The sequence below is a fragment of the Schistocerca gregaria genome, chromosome 1 (genome assembly GCF_023897955.1).
Source record: "Schistocerca gregaria isolate iqSchGreg1 chromosome 1, iqSchGreg1.2, whole genome shotgun sequence".
NCBI lineage: Eukaryota > Metazoa > Arthropoda > Insecta > Orthoptera > Acrididae > Schistocerca > Schistocerca gregaria.
In genome coordinates, this window is record NC_064920.1 from 214,952,061 (window position 1) to 214,972,540 (window position 20,480).

At 38.4% G+C, this 20,480-nt stretch overlaps 1 protein-coding gene across 1 annotated transcript in view; it reads right to left on the reverse strand.

The window, feature by feature from the left end:
* LOC126337005 (calcineurin-binding protein cabin-1-like) overlaps positions 1 to 20,480 on the reverse strand; it is a 237,068-nt gene that overhangs the window by 116,007 nt on the left and 100,581 nt on the right. The window contains exon 16 of the mRNA XM_050001253.1: positions 20,031 to 20,169. Coding sequence (XP_049857210.1) covers positions 20,031 to 20,169 — 139 coding nt within the window. The remainder of the gene's footprint in view (positions 1 to 20,030; positions 20,170 to 20,480) is intronic.

Consider the following 20,480-nt stretch of genomic DNA (forward strand, 5'->3'; position numbering starts at 1 on the left):
TAAACCACCAGTCATCACTGAACATTCATACTTCAGCCGTCAGCACTGGAGACAGAAGTGGAACCGCAAGTGTGCATTTGGAAATTATTGCAAAAGTAACAACAAGGCAGCACCAGTTTGCCATCAGGTACTTTGAAGTTATTGTCAGTCAACTGAAGTGATTTCACATTACTTCTCATACTTTGAGACACAGGGGCGGGGGGAGGGGGGGGTTCTGTTCATCCTTCTGGTATTTGATATGTTGAGATGATGCAGGAAGGAAGGAAGGGAAGGGAAGGGAAGGGAAGGGAAGGGAAGGGAAGGGAAGGGAAGGGAAGGGAAGGGAAGGGAAGGGAGGCTAGAATTTAACATTACACAGACATCAACACTAACAACAAGATTTACTTTTGTATATATATTACAAATACTTTGCACTTTTAAGGGACAACCCTTTGTTGGAATTGCCTTAAGTGGACGTTGTATGCTTAGTCTAGATGACTGGAAAGATCTTTTACCACTTTGTAGAAACATACTAGTGACTGTGTCCAAAACAGCCCAAGAGATCACACCCTTTCGATATCTCGGTTGATACTGTCTGATCGTCATATGGTTCACTAATCTATTATTTGTAATATTAGGAACAACACAAAGCGAATGCAACAGGTTGGCCATATTATTTTGTTTTCTACATGGTATAGCAGATGTAAGAAGTTGAACACATTCATTTGAGGAAAATAAAAACCCTTCGTAATTATTTATGAAAATTGTACATATATTTTCCAAGTCAGTGGAGAGGCAGTGTAGCTACCGACAGAAGAGCTATCACCAAATGTTGTCCGATACCTACATATCTCAAATTTATCAGCAAAACCTCGTTTTGTGGAAAGTCGTGTGGCTAACAAGCAGAACCTGTTACCTTTTGCATCTTATCATTGAAGGGAGGCCTTACTTTCAAAATAACCTGCCATCCAAAAGCACTGAAACAAATGGTTTCATGTATTATTTTTGTGTGACTCAGACAGATGATATATAAACCAATAGATCAAGAAACAGAACTGCTGACCATAAATTACCTTCTGGACGTGAAATGTTTAGCACTACTGACAGACACAAAAGTAAATGTGAAACAATTCCTAGCTTTTGGAACTAATTGCACCTTCCTCTCAGAATCCAGCACAGAACGTCCTTGGTCAAGAAAGCCATTCACAAGGCTGAATGTTCTGCTAGCTCCCATTTCACTTTCACTACAATCCCAATTCTGTCTTCTGCTCCATTTTATTCCCTGACCCACTTGGTTGTTTTCCTGTCTCTCTCAGTAATTCCCAACCTGTATCTTTCTGTCAAATGGGGCAAAAAATCAAAATTATTGACTGGTTTTCACATTAAAAGTTCATATCACACGCATAACATACACTAATGGCAAACTTTAATATCCAGACACATCAGGAGCTCGGTATGGAAAACACAAAGTAGTTACCCAAAGGCACTACAAAATGTTTTCTTTTTATTTCTGGCACTGTTGAACCAATCTTTTTTTTTTCCCCAACTGCTCTTAATACACATACACATCAAATGACTTTACAACTTCACAGTGAATTTGTACTATTTTATTTTGAATGTGTTCACTGTACTTTGCTTCTGTCTTATAATTATGCAATACGTCTATTATAAAATTTCCATCCAGTACTTAAGTTTGCTTGTACTAGACGCAGATAGTACAATGCCATCAGTAAAACAAAGGTGATTCCGACAGGTTTTATTAATGCACATTTCTTATCTGTTTTCCCAATTTTCCCACTTAACTTTATTTATGGATGCTGAGAATAAACGTGGTGTTACAGAGTGTCCTTGTCTGGTTCTTCTTTCAATTCTGAAGTTCTCACTTCCATCATTAAGTCTGATAGAAGTTGTGCCACTGATGTATATATTCTACAGTGTATTAACATAGGTAGAATCTGTATTCTCTTCCTCAAGATATGTGAGAACAGATTTTATTGAAATTGAGTCAAAATCTTTTTAAAAATCTATGGATCCCTGATCAAGTGGTAACCCATTACCAATGCTACACTCTACACTATGTGATCAAAAGTATCCAACACCCGCCTGAAAATGACTTGCAAGTTCATGGTGCCCTCCATCGGTAATGCTGGAATTCAATATGGTGTTGGTCCACCCTGAGCTTGATGACAGCTTCCATTCTTGCAGACATGTTCAATCAGGTGCTGGAAAATTTCTAGGGAAATGGCAGCCCGTTTGTCACGGAGTGCTGCATGGAGGAGAGGTATCGATGTCAGTTGGTGAGGCCTGGCACAAAGTCGGCGTTCCAAAACATCCCAAAAGTGTTCTAAAGCGTTCAGGTCAGGAGCCTGTGCACGCCTGCCCATTACAGGGATGTTATTGTTGTGAAACCACTTGCCACAGGCCGTGCATTATGAACAAGTGCTCGATTGTGTTGAAGGATGCAATCACCATCCTCTAATTGGTCTTCAACAGTGGGAAGCAAGAAGATGCTTAAAACATCAATGTAGGCCTGTGCCTTGATAGTACCACACAAAACAACAAGGGGCCCAAGCCGCTTCAAGAAAAACACAACCATACCATGACACAACTGCCTCCAGTTTTATTGTTGGCACTACACACGCTGGCAGATGACGTTCACCGGGCATTCGCCATACCCACAGCCTGCCATCAGATCAGCACATAGTGTACTGTGATTTGTCACTCCACACAACATTTTTCCACTGTTCAATTGTCAAATGTTTACTCTCCTTACACCAAGCGAGGCAACGTTTGGCATTTACCGGCATCATGTGTGGCTTATGAGCAACCGTTCAACCATGAAATCCAAGCTTTCTCTCCTCCTATCTGTCATAGTACTTGCAGTGGATCCTGATGCAATGTGGAGTTCCTGTGTGGTGGTCTGGATAGATGTCTGCCTATTACACATTACAACCCTCTTCAACTGTTGGCGGTCTCTGTCAGTCAACAGACAAGATCGGCCTGTATGCTTTCGTGCTGTATGTGTCCCTTCACATTTCCACTTCACTACCAAATCAGAAACGTTGGACCTAGGGAGGTTTTGGAGAGTGGAAATCTTGCATATATATGTACGACACAAGTGACACCCCATCACCCGACCACGTTCAAAGTCCATGAGTTCCGCAGAGCGCCTCATATTGCTCTCTTATGATGTCTAATGACTACTGAGGTCGTTGATATGGAGTACCTAGCAGTAGGTAGCAGCACAATGCACCTCATATGAAAAAATATGTTTTTGGGGGTGTCCAGATACTTTTGATCACATAGTGTATATTACGGAATGTGAGCAAAGTTATAGGGTCTGTATGTATGTGAACATAATTCAATTACTACATGCATTACAAAATATGGGCCAAATGTATTTTAGTAAGCTAAAATTATTTTCAGTATGTCACCTCTGAGAAAATTACAATAATCTTTGAATAAAAGAGGGTAAATTGGCTTTTGATTAATACCTTGAATTTTGAGTGAGATAACCACCACAGGTTCCTAAAATCATTAAACTGATCTTGTACAAGCAATTTTATGATCCATGGTACTTCTCTTCGTTACTCTGTAACTTAAATGTCATTCGAGTTTCAGAACAGTAATAACTTATAATGATGCAATCAACATTTCTTAAGGAAATAGAATTTTATTTTTCAGCATCATGTATGCACTAAGCAATTTGTATGATAGTGTTAACCCCTTAGACACATTCAGTATTCTACCTGCTCAATCCTGAAAACAGTTCGTGTTGTAAACTGCAGTAAGCTTATGTCATCCACAATGGACTGTGGTTTCGAAACAGCCTGTTTATGACATAAAAGACAAATTAAAACAATTATTTATTGTCTCTCATGACACGTTTCGAGGGTTACATCCTTATCTTTTAGTATATTACTGGATTACATTACATGTTTGTTTGCTAGAGATAGCCAATTGTCTGTTTTAAGTTTCATTTTTCTGAAAATAAGGTATAATTGGCGCTTGTTAACATAATGTGGCACTGAAATTACAAAAGGTAAAGAATAATAAAACTGTCTATGAGGTGATGACAACAGTCCCGAGATTGTATATATAAAGAGATACAGTGCCTTGTAAGTCAAAGAGCATTCATTACCAGCTCTCATTCAGTACCAGAGATACATATATCTTATATACACTGTAAGTATTTAAATCTTTAAACAACTCTTTTCTCTAAGAATATAAAAACTTAAAAACCAATATTTCAGCATATTTATTTGTTAATGCATGTTTGGTGATTTGGTAGTTGTTTTCAATACATAGGTCCCTCGAAAATAGATGGTAGTAAAAGTTACTGTGCATCATCTATTGGCCAATTAAAATTACCTTGTGAATGACAGATTTAAGTGGCAGGAGGCAGTGTTGTCAACGTGCAGTCTTCGCAAGGTGCTGCATGTACCTACAAAGCAGGCGTCAGAACGAGCAAGTGGCGCTCGAGAGAGAATTACGATTGGATGGCAACTGGTCCCTCCAATTCATTGTCATTGATTATGTTCTGCCCATGTTTTCTGTTGTTAACAGAGGTTCAATTTGTGTGACCTTTGTTAAGTTTATGAAGTATTATTAGATTATTCTCTATGTTATCAAAAGCATGTCCTGCATCAGTAATGCAAGGATCTACGGCAGATTATTGGAAGTGTTGTACTCAAATACGTTTATGGAATCCTTAAATCTAGTTCAAAAGCTTTGCCCAGTCTGACCCACATACCGAACTGTAGGCATTTACTGTACTTTATATTGTTGTGTGCGAGTTGGAAAATTTGTCTTTGTTTGATTTTATGTTAGGTGACAGTCAAAAGAGAAAATTTTCCATAAAAGTTAGGAAAGCAATAGGTAAATAAAAAGACAAAAATAAGAACAACAATCTGACACTAGGGCAGTGTGCATCCCCTACTTTGGTGCCAATTCTCGGGTAATTGATAATGTGTCAAGACCATATAGTGCAAGAGCTGCGTTTTCTACCAGCAATAATTTATGTAATAGACTGCCACATAACACAAAATAATAATAATAATAATAATAAATTTCCAACTCAGAAGTCTAGAAGATAAAGTGCAATGAATGTCCAGTACAGCATGAGGGTCAACTGGATGAAGCTTCTGAACTAGGTTTAAGGATCACATAAATGCCTCATGGTACCAATGGTACTACATCAGAAATTAGTTGATTCCATGCCCCATCATGTTGTGGCACTTCTGCGTGCTCACTGGGGTCCTAAATGATATAAGGGAGGTGTGCCAGTTTTTTTGGCTCTTCCGTGTATTTTTGAGAGACCATAAGCATGAAATTAATTCCCAAATCATCAAACTGACAGATTAACAAATAACCATGTTAAAATATAGGTTTATAAGTTATTTAGTTTTTATGCACATTCTTAATGTTTAAAGATTTAAATGTCACCCACATGTTATCTGTATTCCTGATTCTGAATGGAAGCTGGTAATGAATGCTCTGACATACGAAGTACTGTATCTCTATGTCTGCACATTCTCTGAACTGCTTTTTGTTGTGGGTGGGTGGACGCGCACGCACATGGGGAGTACAAGCCACAGACGGACGCACGCCACCATCTAAAGATTAAATTGTACGTTTATGACAACCCTCAGGGTTCTTTCTGCTGGAAAATCCTGTAATTAGCATTGCTATTGTTTAAATTTTGTAATTCCAGTGCCACATCATGTTAACAAGTGCAAATAATTCATTATTCGAAGCAAAATGAAACTTAAAACAGACAACTGGCTACATCCAGCAAACAAAATTGTAATGGACTCCACTAATGTACTTGAAAACAATGAAAGTGTCTTACAACTATAATTGTTTTAATTTATCTTTTATTTAAATTTAAACTATTCCCGATTCTTGGTTATCAAGAACTTTAAATTTATCTGATTATTCCTACATGCAGATTTTATAGTGTCATTTTGCAATTTTTAATAAACTAATCATTTCTTTATTAACACGATGGGATTTCAAAAAGTAAGTTGTATATTATTATGGTCCGCCAAGTTACTTACACTGAATGCTGCACTACATTTTAAAGTGACGCAGATATGTGGCATTATTTTTCAAGGTAGTCACCAACTGTCTGTAAATGATGGTTGGAACGGCCTACCATTTGTTCAATTCCTAAATGGTAGAAACCCATTCCTTGGTCATGGAAACAATTCAAGAACAGCTGTCTGAATGTCATCGCCATCAAAAAATCTGCATCACCTATGTATGTGTGGCCTTGATCAAATTGGTACCATTTCACTACAGCTGGATGTGACAATTCATCTGGTCCGTATCTCACCAGAATTTAACAATGTGTGGAGTTTAGACGTTTCGCCCACAAGAATAATCCTGCCCCACATATTTCACCTTTGGAGCACATTTACAGTGGCCACACCACTTCAGTTGTGCAATTTGATGCACCCGTTATTGTTAATGCAGTAGAACTGGAACATGTACTCTCTTCTGACAATGGACCACTCTGATTGCGCAATGGGATGACATGTATATCTTACTATCTTAGTCCTCTAATGGGTTTCTGTTACTGGAAAGTCTGATTGGAATCATACATACAGACTTTTAATACGAGGGCTGTTTTTTCCCCCCCAAACCTCCAATTGGCTGTAAATAAAAGAACTCCAATTGGCTGTAAATAAAAGAAAAATGTACAGAAAATAATAATTTTATTACCAAAAGTACAGTAGAGTCTTAACTTATTTTTCTACATAATCGCCAAAACGATTGAGGCACTTGTCATACTGTGACACAAGCTTTTCAATGCCTTCCTCGAAGAATGTTGCCTCCAGAGAGGACAGATAAGTCTTTATGGTGTCCTGAAGTTCTTCGTTAGTAGCGAAGCGGTGCCCAGCTAACCATGACTTCAGTTCTCGGAACAGGTGATGATCACTTGGTGCTAGGTCCGGGCTGTATGGTGGATATTCAAAAACTTCCCATTTAACCTTTTTGAGAAGGTATTTTGTCATGTTGGCACTGTGCGGTCGGGCGTTGTCATGGACCAAAACAACGCCAGACAAAAGCATTCCTGTGTGTTTGTTTTGAATGGCTCTGTGGAGACGACAAAGTTTCACAATAAACTTCCTTGGTTATCGTCGTAGCTTGCTCCATAAAGTCCACCAGCAGCACTCCTTTATGGTCCCAAAACACAGTGGCCATTGTTTTTCTTTTCGTCAGTGAATGTTTAAACTTTTTTGGCTTGCTTGGGGAAGCTGTGTGCATCCACTGCTTTGATTGTTCCTTTGTTTCAGGATTGTCACAGAGGACCCACGTTTCATCGCCAGTAACAATCAACTAAAGAAAAAAAAAAAGTTTACCCTCATAGGCATAACGTGTGAGAAACGATAATGCTGACGCCATCCTATGAGTTTTGTGTTCAGTACTCGGCATTTTTGGGATTCCACGTGCACACAATTTCCGATAGCGTAGGTCTTGAGTCACAATTGTGTACAAAGCAGACCTCGAAATGTCTGGAAATTCATCAGACAGTTTGCTAATTGTAAACCTTCATTTGCATCTCACCACCTGATCAACACGCTCAACGAGGCCTACAGTGGCGACACACGTGCGACCTTGTCCACATTCGTCATGGACATCTGTTCGTCCTTCTTTAAATTTTCGACACCATTCCCGAACACTACCATCACTCATAACATTGTTACCACACACGTTCCTCATTCTGCGATGGATTTCCGCAGCACTACATCCTTCTGCTTGCAGAAAATGGATTACACTTTGCAACTCACATTTGGCAGGAGCATCGAGCGTAGCTCGGCTACGACTGACACACTTCAGCTGAATATGGCAAAGGTTGTGTGTGTGTGTGTGTGTGTGTGTGTGTGTGTGTGGAGGGGGGGGGGGGGCTGCACAACCACATGACTTGCAGGTCCAGCCCCTCCCTACCTCTTACTTGCTTAGATGGATGATCGGAGGTATGGGGGGGGGGGATAAATAAATAAATAAATAATAATAATAATAATAATAAAAGCCCTCGTACTTTCTTAGCTAATGACGTAAAATAATACATTCAGAACTATATGATACAATATGGGACAAATTATGTAGACATCACTCATAATTATTTATGCATTTTTTTCTGTGCATAGGACAATAACATCTGAACATCGAATCAAACCCATATCAATTGTTAGTATAGAAGTGGTTGTCATGAAAATAGGCAGATCAAGATCATATCAACTTACAGCATTGCCAGTTAGTAATAATTTAAAATTTGGCCAAAACTTTTGTGAAAAAATTTATACATTTCTACTTTAAGGTCTAAAATATGACACAGTACTTTCCAAAAGAACACTATTTCCAGTTGTTACAGAAAAAATTTGAGAGGACTTGAAGATAGTAAGATATACATGTCATCCCATTGTGCAATGAGAGTGAAGTATTGTCAGAAGAGCGTACATGTTCCAGTTATGCTGCATTAACAATAACGGGTGCATCACATTGCACAACTGAAGAGGTGTGGTCACTGTCACTGTACTCCAAAGGTGAAGTATGTGGGGCAGGATTATTCTTGTGGGCAAATTTTCTAGAAAAAAGTTTTTTTTTCTGTTTGCTTAAGTGTGTAAACAGCCTGAAACACTAATACATTTGGACTGAGAAAAGAGTGTATGAACGGTCTCAAATAGATACAAGCAATATACATTATTGTGAAAACATAAATGTTTTCGAGATGAAAAATGAAATGCCGTAAAAAGTGCGAAATTGCTTCTTATACTACAAAAAATTTAACTAGTGATGAATTTGCATTCTGCTGCATCTCATAGAGCATTTAAAAGAGAAATTTGTTAAGAAAATTATAAAACTAAGTATGGTAACATCTGAGACATCATTACTGTAGTGTATCAGCTATGAATGGGATTTACTTGTGGGATACCTCACGTGCAGCAGCATGCAAGAACTTTAATGCTGCCGCCAGGACTCTTTTTACAACAGCTTTCCATAATTCAGCTGTGAATATTTCCTATCACCTGAAAGCAGCTCTTACAGGCTTTTCATCACTAACCCCAACACCAAAAACACTGATGTTCACTAGGCAATAGTTCTTTACATATTTTCAGGCCATCATTTCCCTTGGGGTTCTGGCGAATACGTTTAGTCATATGGATTTCAGAAACTCAAGTTTTGCCCATATAAATCACATGCCTGTTGTCTGCCATAAACAGTAAAAGCATAATCAGTACAAGGTAGCAATATCCCTTCATTCCATTAGAAATTTGCATCTGTCGTCACATTTTCTGGACTTTAAACTGATCTCATTTAAGAGGAGGAGGAGAACATATGTACCTGAGCCCTTATTTTGTATTGTAGGCAGTATCACGCATAACTATATGTCAGGTACAACAACATCAGAGGACAATGTGAAATCAAACACACAGAATTAGTGAATTATGACAACAGACATACTGGCACCTGACAAGGCAACACTGCAGGATGTGTGGCATAGCAGGTTGAGACATACGTGGTGACCTTGAGTAGTCTACTTTGCTGACATCAACTATAATGTATTAATGTAAAGGTAGACCCGCAAGTAAATACTGATCACACCTGCTTCCTCAAACCTCACCATCTAGTTATGATTTAACAGTAAAGGGAGTCTTCTGAAACCAGCAATCATCCCTCACTAGTCAAAAGAGATTATTTAGACCTGCTTTAAGCATAATTAGTAGTGCTAGTGATGGAGCAGATTTTACAGTGTGAAATTTGTATCATTTCACTCCAAGTCTCCAGCTTACTCCAGTTGGACAGGAAGTATGGGAAGCTAAAAAAGAGTCTTCCATTTCCAGCAGAGGTTTTTATTTCCTTTTGTTGTAAAATCTTCAGAATTTATATTTGTGCAAGCTTCACAACTTTTTTAAATGCTATTTAAGCATAATATGTTTCATGTTTGGAAACTAAACCGCTTACTCAAAGAAAATACTGCTCTATGTGTCATGTAGAGCACACCACAACACAGTGTGGAAGCTTGTTCATTTTTTTGGCAAATGAGTACCTGCTTCATTTTCTCATAGTCATCTACAACAGAACCAGAAATACCCAATTGGAATACATTAGTTGGTGACTCCACATTTGCAGTAATTCAGTCATATGACTGCCTGCTCTCCCAGCCCCCAAGTTGTTCATCAACCTCTCAGAGACAACTGGAGAGAGTACACCAATTGGAAACTCCGGATTACTCGCCAGCTAACTGGATCTGTTAATCTACTCTAATACATACTGCTCTGTGCAAGATGCACAGGCATGATTCCATGGCTAAGAGCTGCCTCACCTCTGTACATAATACTAACAAATAGTTTGTTAAACAGGATGCCACTAAATCGAACAAGGAAAAGACTGTTTGTATTTGTAGTAACCAACATGAAGCACGCCAAACTCAGATGAAAATTTGTCAGTGAGAAGATTGTCCCTGAAAGAGATATTTATTAGACTTCGCAGGCCTACAGCGGAATTGATACATTGTTTTCATGTTTCTCATGTATGTTCTGTTGCTATACCTAATATCAGAGCAGCTGTTTACAAAGATGTCCTTATTTTATGTGTGCTACCTTGCTGCTTTTTATCAAAGGGCACATCAGGTGTCACCATGCTGTGGGAATGGCTTCATAATGAAAACACACCCATAGTAGACATGCTTGCTCGAAAGGTAATATGTGAATCCAACTGAATAATTTTTATATGTTGTAGACGATAAAGTAAATGTTATGCCACAAAGACTCATGTAAATTCTCACCTCACTGCAGTTCTGTGTACCAACGCATTGTCATTTCACTGAAAAAATTTTACACCAACAACAAGTATTCGTGTGGGAGTGAACACTGTCAAAGGCACTTGATGAGTCACTTGTTTTAGGTTCAAAGACTGAACTGTACATATGGACTGCTAATTACTTGTGCACATAACCATTTAATGTCTCTCGAGTAAACCAACAAATTTCAATGATATATGAGTGTATGCACCACTTAAAAATGACAAAGGACACATTTCTAATGTTTGTCGTACCAATGAGATCAGTGAGAAAACAAAGGCGGGAATTACATTAACAAAACATGTCTTTATACAAAGAGTATATCATACAGAAGGTTTTATTGAAGAATGAAACAAAAGTTAATTTTTTTCAGAAATTAATTTTAACGTTCATCATACTAAACACAAAATCTTTGCTATCAAATCATAGGGAAAAGAGACAGACACCTGCAGTCATCACACTTAATGAAAACAAACCAAATAAGACAAAAACGATTTTGTTTCAGTTTTTCAAATATTTCTCACAAAGCAATGATATAACATACAATAATGAACAAATTAAGATACACAACATTTATTACTTATTAGTAATAGTGATACATCATCATTTAGCCTCTATTTTGTTTGTTTACCATATTATTACGAACTGCAGTTTTTATTTTCTCCCAGATGAACTGGGCAACAGTCTTTAAGTAGAGAATGGATTGGCAGTTAAAGAAATGTAACAGTAGTAAGACAAGTCTCTCTGTCCTCTCCCTTGTTCGCAACATTAAGGTAAACGTTCTGTTCTTTCCTCGCCAATTATTTAACGTTTAATATATCAACATGCATTATTCAAAGTTTAACACTTTATAGCGATATAAAGCTGACACAAAACGAAGAAGCTCCCTGAACGGTTAATCTGCAATATATGGATCCTATTCCAACTAAAAACATAACATTCTGCTAAGGTAATACCGAGAATCAGAACTAACATGCAGACACACACTGAATCTCCTCTACAATTTGTACTTAATTATGGAGGTACACAATACTTAAAAAAAACTCTATTTTGTATTCGTAACTAAATAAAATTTGATAGTTGATTCAAAGCTTCAGAGATTTTCGTTTCTTATGTGTTTGCACAAATGAGTGTTGCAATGCTTCCGAAAGTCCCTGCGAGGATGAAAAATGTTCAGTCACAAATTTTATCTAAACAGGAGATACAAAGAGACAAACTACTTCTGCAGGTGTCTACATTTGCATATTACAACTGCTCTTACAAATTCCTTGGAATGATTGTCAACAACAGTATACTACACAATAACTCCAGAGACAATATGTAATGCCAAGCAAGGCGAAGTATATGGCTCAAACAAAAATCTGCATTTTGGAATTACTTAAGATGCAGTATATCCAGGATATATTTTGCTCCTTGTTCTTTTGAACTTCCTCCTAAACAAGGACAACAATACAAACGGCAATAGGTTGCGCTTCATACTCTGTGTTTTATGTACATTGATTACTCAACACACTGCCTTTCTCCTTCAGAGATACAATGTGGTGCAGTGATGACCTCATTATGAGACATACAGGGTGTAAATTTGAAGTTGACAAACAAGAATAACTTGAAATATAAGCTTCACATGAAAATAATCAGCTTTGGATTCTAAAGATTTTTTCAAGGGGGGTGTGTGCTGGTGCTAAAATTAGCCCGCCACCCTAGCCTCCTGGGGGTGGGACAGGAGGCAACTTTAAAATTTCAAATGGGAACCCCCATTTTTATTGCAGAATCAGAATCTACATAAAAAACTACGTACATTTTCAGACTGAGATTTTCACTCTGCAGCGAAGTGTGCGTTGATATGAAACTTCCTGGCAGATTGAAACTGTGTGCCGGACCGAGACTCTAACTCGAGACCTTTGCCTTTCGTGGGCAAGTGCTCTACCAACTGAGCTACCCAAGCACGACTCACGCCCCGTCCTCAGAGCTTTACTTCTGCCAGTACCTCGTCTCCTACCTTCCAAACGTTACAGAAGCTCTTCTGTGAACCTTGCAGAACTAGCACTCCTGAAAGAAAGGATAATGCGAAGACATGACTTAGCCACAGCTTGGGGGATGCGAGGACGGGACGTGAGTCGTGCTTGGGTGGCTCAGTTGGTAGAGCACTTGCCATCGAAAGGCAAAGGTCCCGAGTTCAAGTCTCGGTCCGGCACACAGTTTTAATCTGCCAGGAAGTTACGTACATTTTGTCATAAACATTTGTTTTAATCCTTGGTAGTTGGCACTATAATTCAAGAAAATCCATGTTCTCACTTTTGTGTAGAAAATGATTATGGATAAATAAAAACTACTTATTTAGTTTGTAAATCTTGATTCGATAAAACTAAAACTCTCCCTCTCTCCCCAGAGGGTGGGGTTTGAGAGAGAGGAATTAAAGAGTGTTACAAATGTTGACCCAAATATTGATTTTTTCCGCAGATTCCAATAATGGTTTTTTGTTTTGTGGTCATGAGGCCACACAAATTTTAACTATCAAACAAATCATCTGACTAGCTAACTAGCTAACCAAACATCCAACTAACTAACAAGTGAACTCATTAACTAAAAACCTAACTGACTCACGGACCTAATTTTTTATTAGATTCGGAGTAATCACTCTTGTTTGTCAAGAAGTCTCATAACTGGGGTGCTTGCTTAGTTTGAGTCTTTTAGTTTTTGGTGGAAAAACATAGAAAATGACATTCATAAATTTATTGACTTAAATCACATTGTTCACATCTTTATTTTATTTTGGAATATCACAGCTGTTACGTACGATAATCGATATCCCACTCCGCCCTGATCAATAATCGATGCTCTTATCCAGCCTTGCTGATGAGCAGCATAAAGTTTCAGAGTGACGCAGACAGGTAGTGCAGGGATGAGAAATTCACCCTTTCTTGTAATAATACTTGGATTTAGAAATTATAAGTATTGGAGGGTAGTGTGGAGGGTAAAAATCGTAGAGGGAGACCAAGAGATGAATACATTAAGCAGATTCAGAAGGATGTAGGTTGCAGTAGGTACTGTGAGATGAAGAAGCTTGCGCAGGATAGAGTAGCATGGAGACTGCATCAAACCAGTCTCAGGATTGAAGACCACAACAACAACAACAACAACAACAAGTATTAATGTAATAAACACACTATATCTTTTATCCGTCTGAGTATTCAGACAGCAATACATCATTTATAATGATTGTCTTTTGAGCGAATTATGTTTGATTACCAGGTGTGACTGTGTTTGTGGCTTTTGCTCGGTACCAGTCACGTCTGATGCAGAGTTAGTATTGCTAGGCAAAATTACGCTGAACGAGCCACTTCTCGCTCATAGAAATTCTCACCCTGCCTTTCTCGATGCCCCTTATCTTATCTCTCTTGAGATTAATAGGTGGCATATGTCATTATGAATTATCTTTCTGTGGAAGAAAAAATTGAGACGGTGTACATTTATGGAGAAAGTGGGAGAAATTTTGACAATGCCGTCACGATTTATGTGCAGCGTTTTCAAGGCCAAGTATGATCAGAGTCCTGTTTTGTTTGCGTTATTATAAAATTTTCTACGGAAGGTAGTGTGAACCAGAAAAAAAGAACCTGTGCAGCTACTGTTTGTAGAGGAAACAATCAAGTTGCAGTCCTAGCTGCTGTGGCTCATAATCCACTTGATACCACAAGAGAAATATCAAGGCAATCAGGAATTTCACACATGAGTGTTTGGAAAATCCTCAAGTTCCATAAATTTCATGCATACCATGTACCCATCCATCTGGAACTATATGGTGGTGACTTCCAAAACCATCTAACTTTCATCACTGGGCAGTTCAGTGTATGCAAACAAACCAGAACTTTTTTGTCAGAGTACTTTTCTCCAATAAGGCAACATTCACAAACCATGGCAAAGTTAATTCCCATAACATGCATTACTGGAGCGAACAGAACCCACACTCTGTTCGAGAAGTCAACCATCAGTGACCTTGGTCAGTTAATGTTTGGTGTGGTATAACTGATGATAAACTGATAGGTCCATACCGCATTTACTCGAATCTAAGCCGCACTTCTACACAGGCATGCTTTGCAGGCACAAAGACAAATACTGGCGCTAAAACCTCTGTGTCAGTGTAAAAAAAAGGGGTGGAAGACAAGCTTTTTTTCTCCGCCCCGAGTTAATACAAATTAAGTACTGTTCATCTTCGAAATTAGCAGCATTTCAAAGTACTACGAAAAACCGACTGGCAAGACTGTTTGGGATGTTTGTCAATATGGCCAACTCTATGTTCTGAATTTTTCTTACCTGTGAGAAGAGATGGTTGCTAATAGGAACTTTTATGAATTGTCAATCACATGCAATATTCTCTTCACCATAAGAATAATACGAATATAAACATTTGCCATGTATTCTTTCATGTTTGCTGCTATCTCATTTAAATCCTGTCTGCCTAATAAACTATAAAACTAGAGTGAGACAACAGCAAATGCGGAAGAATATACATATCATGTCATGTTTATATTCACATTATTCTTGTGCCTAATAGTGATACAGTCAGAAATGAGGCACGGCAATTGACTAGATTTTAAAATCTAAGATGACTAATTTCTGTGCAGAATGTAATGTACTGAAGAGGCGTCTGCAAAGATTTTCAAACGGAAATTGTTTTTCGCTAAACTCTTGTTCAGAACATCTTCTATCATACGCATTCTATTATTTGGTTCTTGTTGATCATTATCAAAGAAAGCAGCAGTGTAAGTAACAACAAATAGCAGTCTCTCGCCATTTTTTCGCTAATGAGACAATTCCTCTCTTTTTTTTTTCTTTTAATTGTAAGCAGCGGTAGCGTGCACAAAAGCAAGCCATGCCGCGAGCAGTGACAGGCCGTAAACACAGAATGCAACAAACAATGCATGACACAATATAGTAACACATTCTTAGCTTAGAGTGGCGTAAACACCTATAACAAAGAGAACGGCACTTTTTATATATATATATATATATATATATATATATATATATATATATATATATATATATATATATATATATATATATATATATATATATATATATATATATATATATATATATATATATTAAAAACAAAGATTCCAAGACTTACCAAGCGGGAAAGTGCCGGCAGACAGGCACATGAACAAAACACACAAACACACACACAGAATTACGAGCTTTCGCAACTGGCAGTTGCTTCGTCAGGAAAGAGGGAAGGAGAGGGAAAAATGAAAGGATGTGGGTTTTAAGGGAGAGGGTAAGGAGTCATTCCAATCCCGGGAGTGGAAAGACTTCCCTTAGGGGAAAAAAAGGGACAGGTGTACACTCGCGCACACACACACCCACACACATATCCATCCGCACATACACAGACACAAGCAGATATATATATATAAAAAGCAATCAATTCAAACCAGAAGAAGCACGTGATAAAGGAAGAGTACCCGTACAAATACGGGTGGAGTGCCTGACGCATAGCAATGGCTACCTGGTAAAGCTTAACTGCTAAGCTTACGACTCGAACCAAACGACTGTAGCTGTATCGTCATTCATTCGACCTAAATTGTGTATCATATTACAATGGACCAACATTGTTTCGATTTGGGGTTCGGCCTAAACCTTTTCTCTCCTCTTGAATTTCGAGTCTCAAATTTCAGGTGCGGCTTAGATTCGGGAAATTTTTTTTTCCTGGATTTCGAGTCTCATTTTTCAGGTGCAGCTTAGATTCGAGTAAATACGGTATTTTACCAACGGTAATTTGAATGGCAACAAATATCGGAACCTACTTGAAAATGAACTGCCAGATCTACTTGAAGACTGAGAATCGAACTTCGACTAAAGATGTTGTTTCAACATGGTTATCCAGCACATTATTAATTAGCAGCATGCGATGTACTACATAGATCGACTTTCTCATGGTCGCTGGATCGGCAGGGCAGGTCCTGTGAATTGGCAAGCCAGATCACCTGACCTTGCCAGATTTTTTCTTATGGGGTTATCTAAAAGATATTGTTTATCAAGAAACGCCTACCACTAGTGAAAACATGATGCAAAGAATAAGAGATGCTTGCGCTGCAATTACACCAGACACGTTATCAAGATATGTGAAGGGATTTACAGCATGAGTCAATAAATGCATCAAAGTTGGAGGTCGTCATTTTGAACATTTGATTTCATAAAATGGTGAGATGCAAGGGATTTGCAGACAACAAGCAGGCCAAGAGGCAGGGGACTCACTGGAAACAAGGACCCTGAAATTAATTTACTTGCAAGTATTTGCAAATAATCAAGAATAAAACGAAACCAATCTTACCTTTTCAGGACCACCAAATCTTGAAGAGGAATACGTTCATCTTTAGTTAGCGAGTGGGTTAGTCTTTTCCTCAGTTAGTCTTTTACTTTGTTTACTCTGTGAGTTAATGAGTTTGCTCATTAGTAAGTAGGATGTTTGGTTAGTTGGTTAGTTAGCTAATCAGATGATTTGTCTGATAATTAAAAGTTGTGTGGCTTCATGACCATGAAACAAACAAAACTTATCGGACTCTACGGAAATAAATTAATACTTGGGTCAACATTTGTAAAACTAATTCCTATATCTCAAACCCCGCTCTATGGGGAGAGAGGGAGAGTTTTAGTGAATCAAAATTTACGAACTAAATAAGTATTTTTTATTTATCCGTAACCATTTTCCATGCAGAAATGATAAAATGGATTTTCTTGAATTACAGCACCAACTACCAAGAATCAAATCAAATGTTTAAGACAAAATGTACGTACCTTTTCATGTAGAATCTGATTCTGCAATAAAAAAATGGGGGTTCCCACTTGAAATTTTAAATCTGCATTCCACACCACCCATAGGGGGCTGGGGTGGTGGGCTAATTTTAGCACCAGCAGACATTCCCCTTGAAAATAATCGACTTTGGATTCTACACATTTTTTCATGTGAAGCTTATTTTTTGAATTATTCTTGTTTGACAACTTAAAATTTACACCCTGTATATTCTACGCGTTTGTGCGAAGAAAAAGGTGAAACTTCCTGGCAGATTAAAACTGTGTGCCGGACCGAGACTCGAACTTGGGACCTTTGCCTTTCGTGGGCAAGTGCTCTACCACGTTTCATATCAGTGCACACTCCGCTGCAGAGTGAAAATCTCATTCTGGGAACTTCCCCCAGGCTGTGGCTAAGCCATGTTTCCGCAATATCCTTTCTTTCAGGAGTGCTAGTTCTGCAGGGTTCGCAGGAGAGCTTCTGTAAGGTTTGGAACGTAGGAGGTGAGGTAGTGGCAGAAGTAAAGCTGTGAGGACGGGGCGTGAGTGATGCTTGGGTAGCTCAGTTGGTAGAGCACTTGTCCGTGAAAGGGAAAGGTCCTGAGTTTGAGCCTCGGTCCGGCACACAGTTTTAATCTGCCCGGAAGTTTCATTACAGTGCACACTCCGCTGCAGAGTGAAAATCTCATTCTGGAATGAAAAAGATCTTTGATCATTCCATGTGAACATTTTCAGTGTGGGAACAACCATTCAGAAGTTCATTTGTTGTAAAAAAAATTGCTACTTTTCTATATAATATTTCTTGCTCTACAGTTAACAGTAGGACATTGCTAGAGGTAATGTTTGACAGCGGCAAGCCTACAGGTGGGGAGGCCTTGGGGTTGGGTGATTAAGAGTATATGGGGGTGGCATCAACAGTGGCGAGAAAGTATCACAACACAATTTCCATGTTACAATTTTTATCTTAGGTCACTGTCAAGTGTAAGCCGCACTCAATACCAGTATATACACTAAAGTCAGACATTCCAGCGACTGTTTCATGTTAGGTACATAACAATCTGGATTGAGGAATAACAAAAATTATTCACATGCTGAAGAACAGTAGATATCAACTTAAATAAACTGAGTAAAATTTGGAGCTTTCATGGCTCACTTCAGAATTTGCCACATACACCATCTGCGTAAAGGATAAAATACATAATCTTAATATGAGATCATCACAAAAACAAGCATAAAAAACAGCATCCTTAACTAACTTTATCGGTATGTAAAAGAAGGGATTAAGTTTCTTGAAACTAAATTCATGGTTCCCACAATTGTCCATAATGTACACCACACTGATCAAAAACAGGGGGTAATTAGGTTCAATGAATTTACATCATTTCCAAGGACCACAATTATGATTTACACAGGTGTCTAGAGCCAAAACCTCTGGCAGCACATACAAATATACCCTTAGGTGCTAAGCTTTAGGGAATGGAGAAACAAAGACTATCACACTTTATTAACAATGATAAGTACACACACACACACACACACACACACACACACACACACACACACACACACACACACGGATGTAACATACATGCTTTTTGTCCGTGAAATGTATGTTTAGTGTATATACTAACTGCAGATCACCACTTGACAATGATCTACTGTCAAAATTGCAATGTGGAAAACTGTCAAATAATATAATCTATGGTGAACATTACATTATTTAAAAAAATTCAACAAGGCTGTAATCCCAATGCAAATACAATTCTGTGAAATGGTTTCACTCAATGATGTGGGATGCTAGACTGTTAGTAATAGAATGTAGGGTTTATTCAACGAGAGCAGAGATCTTTTCTGCGAGACCACAGTAATGAGCTGCAATTGGGTGGTTGTGGTTGTGGTGGTGGTGGTGGTGGTGGGAGGAGGGGGGGTGTTTGGATGGTTAGTTTATGGATTTTAGGAAGCAGGCAGAAGGTGGGTGGGTGCATAGGGTGCAGTCAGAGTAGGGAAAGAGGTGGCTACCTGCCTAATTTCTCATCTCGTCCACTTCACACAATATAACATCTACTGCAGTCGTGCTGCAGTTGCCTGAGACAGTGTAGCCGTAGCAATGCAAGTGTCTGTGTGCATTAGCCATGAAGAAGGATTCATCTGAGAGCTCAGCGACATTCTCAGTTTTGTTTCTGTGCCTATCAATGACTCAAAGCAACTTTAAGCTGTTATCTATATGTCCTCTATTATTTACATTCCACCAAGGACTTCCCTTACAATAATAATAAAATTATCTTTTTTACCATCTCCCCTAGTTAAGTTTTCAATTTGTCTTCAAGTAATGATTTATTGAATATTTATGTGTTCTTATCTGACTTTTTCCCTTGTCCCCCCCCTCCCCCCCTTCCTCTATTACCTGTTAAATATGGAGTTTTTTAAATACTTGCTACATTATACTTACCATTGAATTATCTGCTGCAACAAAATCCATGGTGTCACAGTCTCAATAGGCATTTCTACAGCAGTTTCAGGTGCTTCCAATTGGTGGCACAACATGTGCATCAAATTTTGTACTAATCTTGGTAACCTGGGGCTGTCAACTTTAAAACATTGGATAAAATGTAAAACTGTAGTAAAAAAAGGACACACACACACACACACACACACACACACACACACACACACCAACCATCCGTATACAGAATAAAATGTTCAATCTTGTTGTTACGAGATCATGACATAAAATAAGCAAATAAATACAGCACTCTTAACTAACCTTACTGGTTTGTACAAGATTTAATCCAATCTCTTGTAACTAGATCACATAAAAACAAGGGCCATCAGGGACAAGGAACAAGTCAAATTAATAGCAGCAGGCAGAAGGTAGTACTGCATGGTACTTCTTTAATAA